This window comes from Arctopsyche grandis, chromosome 10 (assembly GCF_051622035.1).
Source record: "Arctopsyche grandis isolate Sample6627 chromosome 10, ASM5162203v2, whole genome shotgun sequence".
Lineage (NCBI taxonomy): Eukaryota > Metazoa > Arthropoda > Insecta > Trichoptera > Hydropsychidae > Arctopsyche > Arctopsyche grandis.
In genome coordinates, this window is record NC_135364.1 from 9880696 (window position 1) to 9899016 (window position 18321).

The following is an 18321-nucleotide window of genomic DNA, read 5'->3' on the forward strand; positions in this document are numbered from 1 at the left end:
TAAAATTCTTCAGCTTCTAAATTCGCCCTTAGAAATGTTTGTCCAACAAGTTCCTTTCAGCTTTAACACGTGTTGACATTTCGCATCTGGAACTCTTCACGAATTGTACTCATACGAAGGTTCATTCGTCCGAATCAAATCGACGCAATAGGCAGAATAATATGCAAATCAAGTCTGATGATTTACTCAGAGACAACTAAAATTGAGAAATTAACTTCTGACCCTACCACACACCTACATATGTACATGTACTTCAGTACGGAAATGTATGTGTATGTACGTACATTCATACATACATACGTACATATGTATCATGTGTGACTCAACATTCAAACATAGCATAATGGAGTCTAGCACTTATTATTGCACGGGGTGGTAGTAAACTTTATAGCCCCTCTTCGCTGATGTTTCTAAACATTTTCCGATGTTTGAACCTCACACGTGCACCCACCGAAAATAAACCACCCTGTCATAATCGTGTATGATTCATGACTTGCGTGGTAAAAATCAGAATTGTTTGACTATCCAAACTTTCCGTGATGATTATTCACCTCTATTCACCGTAATATATTGTGTACACACATTTATGCTATCGGCAATATGTTAAGTCTCAAAATGACTCAGTTACTGAGACATATGTTGAAATTTATGTTGATCTAAATTTGAAGGAGTTATCATAAGGCAGGGGAAAACCATTTGATTACCTTTAGGGTGGAGACACATAGAATGGTACGCGGCACGATTTTTGTAGATAGTTTTTCACAAGTAAAAAAAAAGCTAGCACGCCTGATATGCAAAACTCACTCCTGGAGTTTTTCGGTGATATTTTATCCTTGTATTGACATAAGTTTGAAAGTTTTCGATAACAATTATTCCCATATTTGAAGAAATGTAGGAAAACTTATCGAAATAGTAAGATCGTACGAATTAAGGTATATTCATACTAGCAGATCACGTACCAACAACTGCATGTAACCATCAAGTACGTTAAGTATTTTGTAGTACATTATATATTGACACATTCATATATTCCATTGACACATGTGTATTCACGCATTAATATGGAATGTACCAAAAAATAACTTCCCTACTTGTTGGTTACGTGCAGTTACCGATACGGGCTGTGCTTATATGAATAGTCCTTTATCAATGACACGAGGATACGCCCATCACAGCTGGGGCCTACCCAGGAAAGCCGTGCCGTGATACAGTGTGTCTGCGTATACATATGTATATACATATACATATGTGTGTACCTATATATTATATTAAATTGCATAAGGTTCGGTGCGCCAAAATATGTACGAAAAGCTGTTATCTCGACATAACGAGAAGAGATATAAAACGGAATCGTGAGTGAGAAGTTTGACAAATATGGTTGATATAACGGTGAGAGTGAAGATATTTAAATGGCAATGAAAGGGTAACGTAACTAGAAAAACGGAAGATAGATTGATTAAAGAAGAAGTGCTCGAATGGTATCCGAGAGAATGTAACAGGGCTCAAGAAAAGCCACAAGGGCGATGGGTGGATGAAATTAGAAAAAAAATGTGGAATGAGATGGATGAGAGCTGTCCAAAAAGGAAGACGAATGGAAGCGTGTTAGAGAGAGACCTTCAACCATTTGTGGATGGTGAACGGCTGTAAATGATGATGATGATTTATTATACTATTAACCAGCAGCATAGATACATAGTTGGTTAGCATATAATGCTTTAATTTGTGTGATCACGAGTTTTAACCCCTATGCTGCTGGCCAGATCTCGAATATGTGACTCCAAGGTCGATCGTTTCCTATCACAGGCTCTATCCCTGGTGTGTGCTGCTGGCCATACTTTGGATATGTGTCTCCAAGGTCAGAGTTTGCCCATTTATCTGATTTTATTGAAACGGTTCCAACAAATTGGCAACCCTGTCCCATCCCTTTAGCAAAAATCCGTGTTATTCAGCATCTCGATTTTCGCTGATTTTTTCCATAGATAATCCGTGACTGTTAATTGTAGAAGTCGTGTTTAATGAATGGGTTTATACCTGTTTAAATAATCAATAAATCATTCTTAATCTGTATAGCAAACTCGTCGCGTTGGAGCAATCTGTTAGACGAGTGCGCATGATTGATTGAATGAATAAATAAATAAAATAAAATATATAAGTTCATATAAAAATACTACCGGCTACGCTTTTGGCGGTCTGCTATTTGCATCATGTGTTTAGAGTGTTTAGACTATATCGCTCTGGTTGACGTTTGGCATTTGATGCATCATGTGGAACGACGCAATAACTATTACGCTTTTCATTGTATATGTTACAGTTGAAGTGTTTCTTCCAGTTGTAATATATTTTGACTAGTTGGAATATATTCTATCTAACCTAGTACCAACTACCGTCATAGTTGAAGTTTATTTTCAGATGTAATATATTTTGACTAGTATATTCCTATATTATTGGAATATATTCGTCAGTTAGACGGAATATATTACCATGGCGAATTACATTCCAACTGGCGAAAATATATTACAACTGAAAATACAATTCAACTATAAGTTGGTATCAGGTTAGATGGAGAGGCTAGGTTTTCGTGAAAAAGTCATTCGACTAGTAAATTGAGTTGAAAAGTCACATTTTGCTATCGTTATTCGGTCATCATAATTCTCATTTGTAATACCTAGCAAATATTAACCGATTATTGAATTCTAAAGCATTCGTAAAAACATCGGAGCTGTCAAAACTCAACTGTTATATTACAACTGGCGCACATTGTTGAAAGTATATTTGCGCTTGTAGTTATATAATTTAATAGTTGAATTGTATTCGAATATGAATGGCCTAAAACGCCAGTTGGAATATATTACAACTGAAAATACACTTCGACTGTGACATATTTGTATCAAAACACTAACTGTAAATGTTCACTTGTCAAATAGATGCATTGCTATTGCTGTTTTCCATTAGAGATAGTCTACACATAAGATTTTAAACTGTTTGAGATTCTGGAATTATATGTACACTATGACTCCAACATACAAAATCGAATTTAGATTTGATGCCATCGATTATATTTTGACGTGAGCGTGGGAATCGCAGTTGATTCAATTGACGTACAACATCACATTCGTGCATTCTCATATCCAAATCGAGACATTGCCGATGTTTCTAATCTTATCCTTGAGGTAAATCGTTGTAAACACTGCACGTGAGACAACAGGATCTTTGCTAAAATTACATCTAATTAAAAACGACTCGTCGCCATTGTAAACCCACCCACTTGGCTTGCAAAGTGTCGATAGATTTTCACTTCCATTGTTGTTTCAGTTCATCTGCTTCGTGAGTCATCATCGACGATAATAAGTGGGTAGTGATTCTAGCCTTCTGCGGTTTACGAAACGATTCCCTTTTGCTTGTGCAATTAACTCGAACGCCAAGTAATCCAATACTCCCAAGAGATCCGACATCGGATATTGCGTGGCGCAGGAAGCGTGCTTTTGTCCCACCCCATGTGCCATTGTTTGCTACACGTCCCACCCACCCTTTGGGAATGTTGCCGATTCGTAATTCGATATTTGGTTTGGTTCGGTTGCTTGTTTACCACCCATCTATGTACATTAGACACTCTCGTGAATCTTTAATTTGAAATGATTCGGATACTTCGGTCGTGAAATACTCCGCCGAGTTCATATGCCCGTCGAGCAGTCAACGTCAGTCAAAAGATCATTACCAGATGGAAATCGGCAAAGTTATTTCTTTTACTGCATTTTTTTCGGTTTCGTTTGGTGCTGGTCCAATCGCAGATTCTTCTACCGAGTCGGAAATGACCCATCACAGTTTGATGTGTTGATTTATGCGTTTCGTAATTATGCCTTCGGTAAAACTTTAACTTTCGTGTGCGGAAGAAAAACCGAGGAAAATCAGGCACGTCGCTTGACCTATGCGCGTTTTCATCTCTTATTATGTAGCCAATCGCTTTTTTACACCTTCAGTTTGCTCTCAAGTTCAATGGAGGCAGCTCAAAGGTAAATAGAAGGATTTGTATTTGTTTGTATATTGATAATTTATCATTCGACAAATATGATAAATATCCATTTATAATCATATATATGTACATATGTATCGTTGAATGTGAAATTGAATATTCAAAGATATTCTATTCTATCTGCTTCAATGTAGTTTCGTATTTTGCTTTTATTCTTATCAATTAATTGTCTGTTGCATCCTGTTGTTGCACAATTGCATATCTAACAGCACGTGCCATAAAACATTTATATATAGAAAAGCTATGCGTACATAAATACATACATATACATATTATGAAATAATGCGTCTTTGATTGGTAAACAGTTGGATGAAATTTTAATTGGTTCTTGTAGTATCTAAGTTGAATCGAAATCTATTATTTCTAGTTTTAGGTAGTACATACGTATATACATATTTACATACATGTATACTAATTAAGCTTGGTTCACGCTGTCCTTTATTGTTTTTTTTTTTATTTGAGTTACATACAATCGAGTGAGAAGTTAGCTGAAAAAAGTAAGAAGAGCTTAGCAAAAATCATGATTTTAAATTACATTATAAATAAAATAATTGGACTGCAGGTATTTTAATCTTTTGTTGCCAAAATCGATTGTTTCCTCTGTCTCTTTCTTTGTTTATATATGTACTAGCTGTATTACCCGGCTTCGCTCGGTATTTGTAATATAAACCGCTTAAACATGACTAATCTAATAGTAAACATTTTATTAAATTTATTTGAATAGTTTTATTTTATATAAATTTATTTGAATACTCATTTGTTTGTTTTATTAAATTGACTGTCACGATTTTGAACCTCGCTCAAGCGCCCACCGGTGGGCGCATGGCGATCGTAACTCAAGAAAACAAAATAATACATGCAAGTGAATTCATTGGACCAAAAATCTCATATAACACTCAACGATGACTAATGAGAAACACGGAATTACAAAGAGCAATTCTGCTAACTTTTCCGACCAATCAAAAGGATGTGGGAATGTACATATGTACATATGTGGATCTTGAACTCCTTTGAACTCATTACAATAAGTACATGACGCGTTTAATTTGACTATTGATTTTGACTAATTAGCCCCCCCTTGATCTATTGCACCATTGCTCGGATCAATTTCATTTATATTTTCTCGGAATTGCTTTGTAACGATCCGCGGTTGAATTGAATTCATTTGATCTGTTACAAAGACCTCAGCGGTAGCTTACTGATTAAGTAGACTTTATTCGTAGATCGTGACTAGAGGTCATGGACTTTTTATTTGGGTATTCAATCCGTCGTGTTAATTGTATTGGATATTTATGTACATATGCATTTTTTACCGTGCATAACGTATGCGCGAAGTTCAAAACGCATGCATAATTCACACGATTAAATTCTTATCGGCAATGTAAGCAAATAACATTATTATAATACATTTTTAATTGAAATTCATACGTGATTCATGTTCGTCAGACGCGTTCCTAAAATAATATATTTTTTGCGTTCGATAATATCTGTTGCAAATACATATGTACATATGTATGATCATGTACATACGTTCATTGCCAGCCGCAAAAATATGGGTAGGTAACATAAACATTTGCAAATTAAATTTCCTGCCAAAAAAAATAAGTTAGTTTACAACAGATGTGCGTGCATCTTCCTTTATATAGTCGGCGAAAAAAAATCTATTTAAAATCTGTACGCTTCACGTAGTCGGAGAATTAAAAATTCTTCTACCATACGCATTATTTCTGATTTATGACTGGTTTTACGGACTTCAGGTGTGCACCGACTCCCCAAAATACATTTATGCACTTTTGAGGGTGTGCTCTTCCACACAAATAAGTGGATTTAAATGGAAGAGAAGTATAAATAAATTAAAGCGTAGATGTTGTTTTCGCAGTATTGTTTCGTAGGTTTCGATGCTGTGCGTGAAGAGTTGATGTGTTGACAGGCACCCACTGTAGGATCTTACGCATTTTGTCAGAATTCCAAATGTCAAAACGATCTCATAAACTTTAAAAATGAACGCTTTGCCCGCATCTTTTACGCTCGAAGCAAACGAACGAACAACAGTTTAGTTATAATTAGTCGACAGACTAAAAGAGTAAAAAGAGTGTTAATCTGTCCGACGAGATGTGAGGAACAACCAACCGTATTCTTGAAACATTATATTGACAAATGGTAAATTGAATCTGTAAACCAATGGCTCGTAGCTTGAATCATCTCAATGCTAATCGCATTTTTTTTCGGTAAAATTTCTGCCTTGATTTGAGTCTTGTTAAAATCCAACTCTGCATACATATATACGTCCTTCCAATACATTGTATGAATTTTATCTGTCTTAATCTTTTGAATTGACTCATTCAAATTTGTCATCACAAAATGGTCCTTCTGATGGGCATACACTTCTGACCGCGAAAACACACTGAATGGAATGGCACCAGCATGTTCTCGACATCTCGCTGTGAAAATTCTGCATGGACTCTTTTTTTCAATAAGTTTTTCCTACGTTTCTTCAATTATGAAAAGCATTCATCTAACGCCGATTTCTGGTCATGAAATCGTATATGTATATGTACATATGTAAGTGTGTTCGTCGTTATATTCACTATACCAAACGGTAAAAATGCATCTTAGAAAGCGAAGAAGAATCTTTGAATATACTCAAAGAAAGATATTCTCAACTGAAATATGTAAAATGTATGTAGAATTATGTATAGTAGTTCGGTAAATGGGTTACATCCCAAATGTGAATCGTTACCAGAATAACAACCGCTACGAAAATCGCTCGCGCGGGTCTCCTGTCGCATGAAAATTCATCGCACAGGAACATTGCCGTACAGAAAACTGCCCAAATATTGCTCAGCAAATGCTTTTGTTATACGAGATTTTGACAGTTTTGAGCAATATTTGGGCAGTTTTATGTGCGGGATTCACATTTGGGATGTAATCACCGAACCAGTAGTTCATGTACAATAACTGCTACGAGTATAGTACATACGGATCTGAAAGAACTTGTACTGAAAATACTAGGAACTGATCATATGTATATATAAATTGCTCACTCCTATTCGAAGATTCAATTTCTTCTGCAAATACTATTCTTGTTTAGAACGGAAGCGAAACTGGTATACAGAGGAAAGACGATCCTTATTTGTTCGCGATCCTCTACATTGGCAAAAACTGGAATTTACCTTTTGAAGTCCCTTCCATTTCTTCGGCTCCCTATTGAACTCGTTGGCGACAGGAAGCGGGTGTGCCGTAGCACGTGCTGCATCCTTACAGCACCTGCGTCCTCCTTCTTCCTTGGACGAAACCGATTTAAAAACCAACAAAACAATCAGAAGCAGCTGTTCGTATAATATGAATACCGCAAAGCGCCAGGGATTCGAGAGAAAGATGGAGCCGGAGCACTGCGCCCGAGGATAGTTTAAGTTTATCGGAAGTCATCATCGTTCACGGTTTGTGATTTGTGATGAGACTCTGATGATCGCGACGTCCTTGAACGGTGCCGTCAACCCTGAGGTGCCTTATTAGTTCGCCTGTCTTTTGGATGAAACATTTGGATTCTGCTTTTAATTGCCGAAAATGAAAGACCGGCGCGGAGGAAATTCCCTGTCCATATCAATGAAAAAATACGGACGTCAAGCGCTCTTCTTCGGAGATCTATTTTCAACGTCTCCCCATCTTTTTGCTCCACATTTCGATTGTCGGGGCGGATGTCGTGACCTCTTATTGCCAGTTATCTCTCAATGAAAAATTTCATCAGAAGAAAACTTATATCCTGAGATAGATAAAGAATTGATAGGACAGTCACGTACTTGCAATGTGCGTTTGTATTCCGGATGTGTACAATAAAATAAATATTCATAATTAATTGATGGTTGGATTGACCTGCATGTATCGATTAAAACGGTATTTGTTCTACGGTATACTGAACCTTTTATTATTTGTTCTTCAACTTTTGAAGCACTAAATGGCGAAAACACATTTTTTAGATGTGTTTCTATACTATATGTACGTACGTGTATTCTAGCGCTATACGTACTCTGGTACGCCAAACCATTACCGCAAGCCTCCATTCCTCGCAATATATTTGTATTGTATTGACAAATCCTGTACCCTTATATTGGCGTACATGTGTAGGTTTGACAATGATCGACAACAGTGATTCCCATATTTGAAGAAATGTAGGAGAAACTTGTCGAAATAATAAAAATTAATAATGACATAATGATACGCCTCTCACCGCTAGAGTCCACATGCGAGCCCCATGCCGCACTTTTGAGTGTGTTCTTACTATAAGTTTTTCAGCTGATTCAACCATCTTTCGTAGTATTCAAGATGGGATTGAGATCGAACGTCTTAATCGAGTATCTATTGAGCTGGGTCTAGCTTTTTCCCAACTTTTCACAGATTAAACTCATCCAGCCAGCAGCATAGATCAACGGTTAGCATGTAATGCTTTCAATTGTGTGCTCACGGGCTCTATCCCTGGTGTGTGCTGATGGTCATACCTTGGATATGTGACTCCAAGGTCAGAGTTTGCCAATTTGTTTGATTTTATTGATACTGTTCCAACAAATTGGCAACCCTGTCCCATCCCTTTCGCAAAAATCCGAGTTATTCAGCATCTCGATTTTCACCGATTTGTATAAATGCTGCAAATTTGTACATAGATTTCTCGACAGATGTTGATCGACGTTTTTATTTGCCTTGTATACTAGTTACAATATTTCTGTACAATGTTTGACCATAGACGTTGTGCTTAATGTAAATAAATTGGTGTATGCCTGTTTATATATAAATCTATATAATCTATTTCTCTCAACCCCTTCTGGGTTGCTGCTTGGGTTTTTTACCTACTGACTGAGATATCTACTACTTCAATTGGAATATGCCTTTTTTAAAGCTACTTAATTTTTGTCAAATATTTTTCTTAAAATAAATTAAAATCTGAACATTTCATATTATGTGCCTATACATATATAAAATACTAAAACAGAGTTCAGAGTAAAACAGAAGAAACAGTTTTTGATTGCATACGAAAATTTTATGTCTGGCAGTATGAGGTTGACATCCTATAGAATACGATTATGGTACTTTTGAAGTGCATTGTAATTAAAATTACAGTAAATTAAAGAGCAGTTCTTCTGGCGCGTGCTCACCATATATGTATGTATGTATGTACGATCTTCCAAGCGACTTCAACCCATAAACCTCCAGTCATAATTATCACTTTCCCAAAATACATAGACATACTCGGTTGGATGTTTTTATTATACGACCATTTTTACCAGCTCGATGAACGATCATCAGTCAAAATAACACCCTAGCCGCTCGAAAAGATTCAAACACACACACATATAAAATAATAATTTACATTTTTATTAACCTGTTAAGTACCGCTTACGCCGAAAGCGAAGTGTAATGATGAGTTTAGTGACTTTCACGCTGGCGTGAACACTTTCGATTTGTTTGTTTTTTTTCCGTACAAAATTAATAGTGATTCACGGTTTGATTACATTGTTATTAGTATTCTTGCGGTCGGCCTTGATGATTTTCGTGTTAATCAACCTGTCTTGTTAGCGCGGTGCCTTTTTTGATGACTCACACAATCTAGTGTTTTCCGAAGATACATTTTATTTATTTATATCGGATTCTAGTTGGCTTAATGTTTCCTCAAAAACCAGATCAATATATTGTGCGCACGACGGAAACTGCTAAATGCCCTTTTCCCTTCGATGGAATAACTGTAGCTACGATTCAATATGGACATTGGTTTGAATTCGAAGTATGTATGTATGTATCTGAAGTTCGCGTGAGACGAGTTTAGGAAGTTCGGCTTCTGTTTTTTGGAGGCATAGCAGACGTAATTGCGGAAGATTACTCGACGTCACAATAAAATAGCGATCGACCCGGGCTTCGGTCACAGGAAGTGTCTGTCGGAGTCAGCTCAGGAATGCGCCCCGTCGGCAATTAACCACATAACGAGGTGGCGACTGACCACCACAGCCTCCGAGCTCTGGGCGATCTCCTCTCCTTCCTTCCCCCCTCCCCTTTGATAATTAACTCTTCTTCTGGCGTCAGATTTGAAGGTTATCGTCGGTGAATTAGGATGTTAATATCCGACTGTATCGATTCGAAACACAAATTAGTTTTTTTTTCTTTTTGAAATGGTATTTCATCCTTTTGTTATGAATTAAATGACGATTCCTTCTTTTTTTATCTCCTACTCGGTTTACATTCCTGTCTTATGCCTCTTTCAATCTTTCTATTCTTAAAATGGTATCATCAACCAGTTCTAAATTGGATACAAAGCCAGCAGTATAGTTCGGTGGTTGCGTTAAAGCTAACCACAGACAGGTTCCCAGATTCAAACCCTGAATTTTATTCGGAGGATTTCTGCAGTGCAGACTAGTTTATTTGTGACTCCAAATCGATCGTTTCCTATCAGGGTTTGCCAATTTATCTGATTTCATTGTTGAAACGGTTTCTCAAAAAATTCAAAAAAACCATTCTACCAACTATTTGTCGCTGCTGAATATAATTTCAAATTTAAATATGTACAAGTTTAATACCTCTCGGTGGTTAGCGTTGCGTTAGTACTAACCACCGAGCGATCCCCGGATTCAAGCCCTGGGTTGACTTCGATTGAAGAGATTTTATTCGGAGTATTTCTGCAGTGCTGCTGGTTAGACTTGGGTATTTGTTACTCGATCGTTTCCTATCAGATATTTGTAAGTCGATCGTTTCCTATCAGAGTTTGCCAATTTTTCTGATTTCATTGTTGAAACGGCTCCTCATCAAATTAGCAAAAACCATTTTATGTACTATTTGTCACTGCTATTTGAATATACTTTCAAATTTAAATATGTACAAGTTTAATACCACAGGAGTTGCTCAGCGGTAAAAGCCTCAATAGTATCATGGTAAAATATAGTTTAAAAAATAATAATAAAACAAAGCATACAAGTTTATCTGTTAGTCCTTACATTTGTTTTGCAAGAATGAACTAATTCATCCGAATAATAAATTTAATCCAATCTATTATAATTCTTACCCGCAAGTAATACAACGGTTGAAATTATATATATATATATATATATATATATATATATATATATATATATATATATATATATATATATATATATATATATATATATATGTATATATATATAAAAATGGACGCTATGTACGTATGTTTGTATGTACATATACATATATGTGCGAGTGCATCGACAAGTAAGGAGATTTCAAAAGAACAAATTTAAGTTATGCATAGGGATGTTGCGTGACGATCAATCTTGTCGAGGAGACGCAGGGTAGGAGGGAAGTGGAGCGTCTGACATGTGCTCCTGATATTGAGCGAGTTGGAACGGGTGGGGTCAGCGTCTGATTCATCATTTCGACGCGGGCGAACGGCACATTAATACACGCGCGCGCGCCTATAAATTACCTTACACTATATTTATATACATATAACATAAAACTTAATTTTAATTCTTGTATCAACTCCTTTCCGAAGCCACCCGTTAAAATCAACGGGCACAACACTAGTTTTACTATAATTTCAGTCATTTCATAGAATGATGTCTCGAATTGAATGTAAACGGAATCAGTGACCGATTCTGATTACAAATCAGTCAAAATCTCTAGGTCGAATTTTGTCACGATCGGAAAACTTCGTATACATGTATATGTAGATAAAGTAGAGATAATTTAAAAGCACGGCTTTTGAAATTGAGGGTGACCCGATCAAATTGTCACCCGGTATGCGGTGGAACGTTCACGGGTTACGCAAGTCGCTCGCGGGCCGGGCTAGTGTTTTCATTTTTTTCTCGTTCTTCTTTTGTGTTGGGATTTTATTTCTGTGTCGTCCCTCCTCGCGAGGAGTAGTGCACTTCCGGTGTAACTTGTACGGCTTCAGCAGAAGACCTGGTCATCGGCTCGTCAACCATCCATTGCCAGTCGCGGACCGGTCCTCTTGTACGACCGCCGTTTGACCACCATTTGTCACCGTCTCGTTTGTCGAGCGCTTTTTCCGTCATTCTGACTGCTCTTCCTGTCCGAAATATTAAATTTATTATTACGATCTCCCGTGTGGTCCATTCGCGCTCTCGGATTGCTCGGTTTCCGGCATCCAATGCGGTGGAAACTGTCGCGTCGTCGTCATGTATAACGCGAAGAAAATCGGTGGAAATAAGGTGCTTCTGTTGAATCCTCGCAATTTGCACGTGAGTCCTTGATCTTACACCATTTATAGTTGAAAAAGCCCACAAGTTAATTGTCATCGTATTCGTGTATCCAAATTATACCATTTTAACCGAGAGGACTATTGCAAATTTTATAGTGTCAAATTAGACTTTTTATATATACCTAAACAAAATGTAAAGTTATGGAGACTGTATAGTGTATAATTAAATATTAATATACCAATTATTGAGAGGCTATCAAGATCTTTTTAATTGCTAGATTACTGATAATTTCGAGAAAGCAATCAGGAATGAATCAGTGGACTAAGAATACTAGAAGAGAAAATGCTTTTGAAAGTTTGTTATGTTAAAATAATCGCATTCTCAAAAAGGCACTAATTTTATTATTCAAATTAAGTTATTTGTCTTTCAGTAAATATGAGAATATACATACATATGTAAATTTGTCCTTTTTTAATAACCACTGTGCTATTTATGTATGATAAAATTTTACGCTTAAAAACAGGTGTATTTTATGTTAGGAATAAAACTGGCGAAGGGTGTGTTAAACAGTACGTCTCTTCTAAATATAAACTTATAAGTATGTATATTCTAAATTTAAAAATTTGGTTTGATGAGTAAATTGATACGTTTTTAGTTTTGGAAACAATAGGGTTTATAGACTCGGTGATCTGTCGGCCAATCTGTCTGTCGTAGCGATTTTACAATGTACATACATACATACATACATCTAATCGAGAGACAAATCGCTCTATTATTCTTTTAAGAAATTATTCTTTTATCAATCTGACAAATTCCATATTTTGGACATTAAATTAACCTATGTGTTTTTATGGGTTTGTCTTAATCTGTGGAATACCGATTGTAGACAATGCTACGGTAGACATATCGCTACTTCTATTGGTCCTTTCATGGTTTATGATCTTAAATTAAGTTATACATAATACAAAATGGCCTGAAGAACTAGACCTTCGATCAATGTGTTTTGCCAGTGATGACGTATGGACGTATGGATGCTACGCAAAGTCCAATGCATTTAAGGAAGTATGGAGCGCTGTATGCTTAGGTACAGGGTAGTGGATATAGTGAAGAGATTGAAATGGCAATGAACAAGCCACGTGGCTAGAAGAATGGACGAAAGGTGGACAAAGTACTAGAATGGTACCTGAGAGAATGCAAAAGGGTAAAAGGAAGACCGCAGGGAAGATGAGTAGACGAAATTAGCCAAAAGTGTGGATCGAGATGGATGAGAGTTGCGCAAAACAGAGACGAGTGGAAGCGCGTTGGAGGGGCCTTCATCCAGCAGTGGATGGTGAATGGCTGTAGATGATGATGATGATGAATACAAAATGTATATGTAACTAAATGGAACAAACAACTTTTTGCTCCTTTAATGCGGAATAATAAGATTTTTTGCGTTGTTTTATAGACGTGGGATCTCAAATTATAAATGTATGTACATATTATATTTTGGGATATAATATATCATATTATAAACAGTAATTACATACAAACGTGTTTATATTATAAAAGTAAAATGTAAAATGGCACTCACATAATGTTTATCTTGGTTTGATGAAATCTTACCTTGACTGCATGCTATAAATATAGTATAATAGAATATAGTAATTAAAACAGTTGTCGAAATAAAAATTATATTAAAGAAGTTAAAAATTTACCAAATGCATGTTGTCTCCATAGTAATTGTTTAAGCGCCATTGCCTAGTATCAATTTTGTTTAAATTGCATTTAATTAAATAACAATTTGATATTTGATTTTTACTTTCTGTTTTTAAATTACAACACACTTTCACTATTTAAAAAGATATTGCGAATTTGAACTATTAATAATTTGAAACTAAAAATATCCGTCATAACGTTCGCCAATATTGATGGCAGATATAAACAGTTACTAAAACAAATGATTGTTTCATAAATTTAAATAAAATAATTTTAAATATCAATTTATAATTTAATCTGACTAAATATATTTTCTTCTTTCAGACGACCATCAAAGTATATGCGAAATGTCTTCGCTCCGACATCGAATACAAGACGTTGAGTGTGACACTCCAGACAACCAGCCGAGAAGTTGTCGCAATGCTGCTGGGAAAGTTCCGCATGAAGCATCGTGATCCTCGACTTTTTTACCTCACCATGGAAGTGGCTGTGAGACGTGCTGGAGTCCGCACCTTGCTGGCACTCGACGGAGACGCTCGGCCTGCCGCTCTGCAGACTTGCCATCCCAAAGGTTACTCCAAGTAAGTACAACACTACAAAACTATACCAGATGCACGTTATTTTGATTTAAAATATTTACTATATTGGCGTGTTTAATTGCAGATTTTCTTTGCAAACCCGTCGGGGTGGATTGATTCGAATATATGACTCGGCGTTGATGAGTTCCTCACAATATAAAAGTCTCCTCATCAGTGAACGAACGACAGCTGATGAACTTTTGGCGCTTTTACTGTCTTGCTACAACTCTAAGGAAAAAGTTGAACAGTTTTCTCTCTATGAGGTATGTTTAATTTCGTTGGGTAATTTATTCAAATATTTTTAGTGCATTATTAATGCATTATTGTATTTTAAAGGTATGCGAATCTCAAGAATATCAACGTAAACTACATCCTGATGATTTGCCGCTTCGAGTTCAACAAGCTTGGCAAGGTGGTACTCATCAATGTCATTTTCTAGTTCGTCGTAATCCTGACTATTGTCCGTTTGGTAAACGGAAACAGGTAATTGATTGAATATATTCATACTCACATTTAGTAATATACAATTTGATTTAATTTCACTGTATATTAAAATGAAATTTTCTTTGTAGATGTTATGGTCTCAAGATTTTCAACTACCTACGAAACAATTGCCATGTTTTTCGACGATGCAACAAACTTTACAATCATTCTCTAGTCTCTCCCTCTCAGCGCAGCCAGATGAGAAGAAATCGAACTCAGATAACGTTCTCAATATGTCAGACTCGGCTTTGATACACAAACACAAAAATAAAAGCATCGACAACATTCTAGATGAAAGTGGCGAAAAGTGGGGAAACTATGTAAATTTCAAGTGCGAATCTATGAAACCACTCGTCACTGAAAAGTTTCCAACCTGCAGTTGCGAAACTAAACCGTTCGGTCTGTGCAAAAGCTGTGAAGATAACAACGCTAAAAGTTTAGCCAATAGCAGTTTGATATCCAGTAAGAGTTGCCATCAGATAGGTTACTATAGTCCAGTGTACAAATATCCGAGCATCAGTAGCTACGGAGGGGGCAACAGATATTCGAATAGAAGTTTTGATACAGCGAGTTTGAGCAGCATCGAAAACGAAGAATTGACCACAAGTACACCTAATGAATCTCCGGTACACCTGTCTTTCCCCGACAGTGGACCAGCTAGTTTAAGTTCGTCTGTGAGTTCGTGCCGCTCTGCCAAGCCTCCACCTTTAGCTGCACCGAGAAAAAAACTACCGAATTCGTTTGCAGATTATGAAAACTATTTTTATATTTAAAAGATGCGAATTAGTGTAAATTATTCTTTTCTAAATATATTTATTGTGACGTGTACATATTTGTTGTAAATAATAATTTAGTTAGTTTATTAGTTATATATTTTGACCACAGCGTCAAAGCAGCTCGAAATGATAATGAACAAAGTTTATAAAATATGAAAAATTACATATCTGTATAATAAAAATAACTTATTAACAATCGTAGGTTATTTATTCGATTTGAAGAGGGACATACGTAATCAAACCAAAATATTGAAAAATAATATATTTTAAGTTGAACTTGTTCTCTTTAATGATTAATAGTAATAAACGTGCTATGTATATTTAACATTTAATATATTACATGTGCTTAAATGTTCAAATGACTATTTTAATCATTAGTGATGAGTCCTTCGATACCAAAGTTAATATATATATATTTCTTATTTCAATAAAGTGTAATATGTATTTTGAATGCAGTTCTTGTCGGTATGTATGTAGAAACAAGGACTAATTACTCTTTTGATAACGTTAAATACTTAAATTCCTTTATATCAGATTCTACATATTTTATTTCTTGTCATAGGATATAAAAACATGAAATACATGAAACTTGTTACCATTAAAAAGTATTTCTTATGCATATTATTGAGATATGAAGAAAGTATACTATATCTGTGTATATGTATTAGGTATCTGCATATCTATAATTTTGTGTAAATACATATATGTATATGTACATATATTCATTCGTTCAAGTGAATTTTGGAGTTAATGTAAAATTAATGTGTGTGTTTACTAAGTCAAAATTGGCATTACACATGGATAAAGTTCTATAATATTTGCTGTTTTTACAATTTCGATGTGTTTTCGTAAGTGTATGTTCTCGTTTATAAATATAACAACACTGAAAATTTTTGGCTCGTGTAATTTTAAACACTGTATATAGTACAAAAAAACTTTGAGCTTTGATTTTTTTTTTAGTTGAAAAACTACTTACAAATTTTACCACATTTTAGTTAGAAATTCCAAAGAATCGGTATGTTATTGTACCTGTATTAAGGTATTTTCTGTTTTAATTTAATTTAATTTAACTTAATTTATCGATGCGATTCAAAATTGAAATTTATATTGTAAGATGTGAAATATTATATTTTCAAAACTAATTGTAATTGTTGGAGCTAGTTATTACCAAAGATAATGTTTTAGAAAATTTATTACTTAAATATGTTGTGTATTTATTGTAAAGTTTTCTCACGTAGTTCATGCGTCAACATTATGCAAATATCATTTTTAAATATTTGCTTATTGAATATAAAATAAATATGTTTTTAAAGTATGAAAAATTACTAGGAAACTTTACTGTATTTATAATAGCATGTATCGTAATTTGCACTAGCGTACCTTATATGTCATTTGTGTTGAAGTCTTTTGAATGTAAATTGATAAAATATTTTAATAAAAATAAGTTTATGTTCATTATTACATGTTTATAATTATTAAAAAAATCCTACTCCATTTTCCCAATACATATTTAAAACGGTATTCATTGGTTATACGGGCGCATCCGAGCATCGAGTATACCCACTTCCACTAACACATACAAATACACAGCAGTTACATGAATGACCTCTAGGTGTCGCAAACAGTCTCAGTAAAGTGACAGTATAATTATCATAAAGCATTGTGGTATGGCTCGTCAACACATAAAAAGTTATTTTGCAGAGTTTATATGGCGGCATATAAAACTGTAACGTGGGAACATGAGAGAGAGTATCCAATGTGCATTCGTGGGTGAACAATAAAGACCCCTGGATTAGGCTAACGGGACTCAATAAGTACCAGAACAAAGGATACGCTGGAGCTCTCATAGACCCGGACGAGTACGTGCGACTCATCAAGGTAGACCAAGTGCCTAGACAATAGATACATTAATAGATCGGGCAACTTGTACTTTATAAGAAGGTACACATGGCAAATCAGCTTATTCTGGAGTGAGCGGTGGTTACTTGTTGACCTCCTGCATCGTTGAATAAATGCTGTGAAGCGACTTTGGGCTTTCATTTGGATCCTGAATCCACCTGTACGCAACAATACGAAACTAAAAACCATTTGAAGGGGTTCATATACATAACATATGTAGCCAGCAGCATAACTTGGTGGTTGCGGTAATGCTAACCATTAAGAGGTTTTTGGTTTTGATCCCGTGGGTTGACTTCGATTGAAAAGAATTTATTCCGAGTATTTTTGTAGTGTTGCTGGTCAGGCTTGGATATTTGTGACTCCAAGTCAATCGTTTCCCATCAGAGTTTGCCAATTCATCTGATTTCATTATTGAAAAGGTTCTTCATCAAAATTGGCAAAAACTACCTACGTCACTACTATTTAAATATGATTTCAAATTTATATATATGTACAAGTTTAATACCATCGATATTATTCGATATAACGTCAATCACTGATTGCGTACTGTCACTTTACTAAAGCTGCTTGATACACCTATAGGTCAATTATGTAAATTTGTTAGTGTAAGTGTGTATACTCGATGCTTGGATGCGCCCGTATAAGCAACAAGTACATATATACGTCTTTAGCCCAAT

At 35.5% G+C, this 18321-nt stretch overlaps 1 protein-coding gene across 1 annotated transcript in view; it reads left to right on the plus strand.

Moving 5' to 3' along the window:
* Positions 1–17197, plus strand: part of rau (RA domain-containing protein rau) — a 67458-nt gene extending 50261 nt beyond the window's left edge. The window contains exons 3-6 of the mRNA XM_077439222.1: positions 14233–14489; positions 14572–14749; positions 14823–14969; positions 15059–17197. Coding sequence (XP_077295348.1) covers positions 14233–14489; positions 14572–14749; positions 14823–14969; positions 15059–15742 — 1266 coding nt within the window. The 3' untranslated portion in view covers positions 15743–17197. The remainder of the gene's footprint in view (positions 1–14232; positions 14490–14571; positions 14750–14822; positions 14970–15058) is intronic.
* The last annotated feature ends 1124 nt before the right edge of the window (positions 17198–18321 follow it).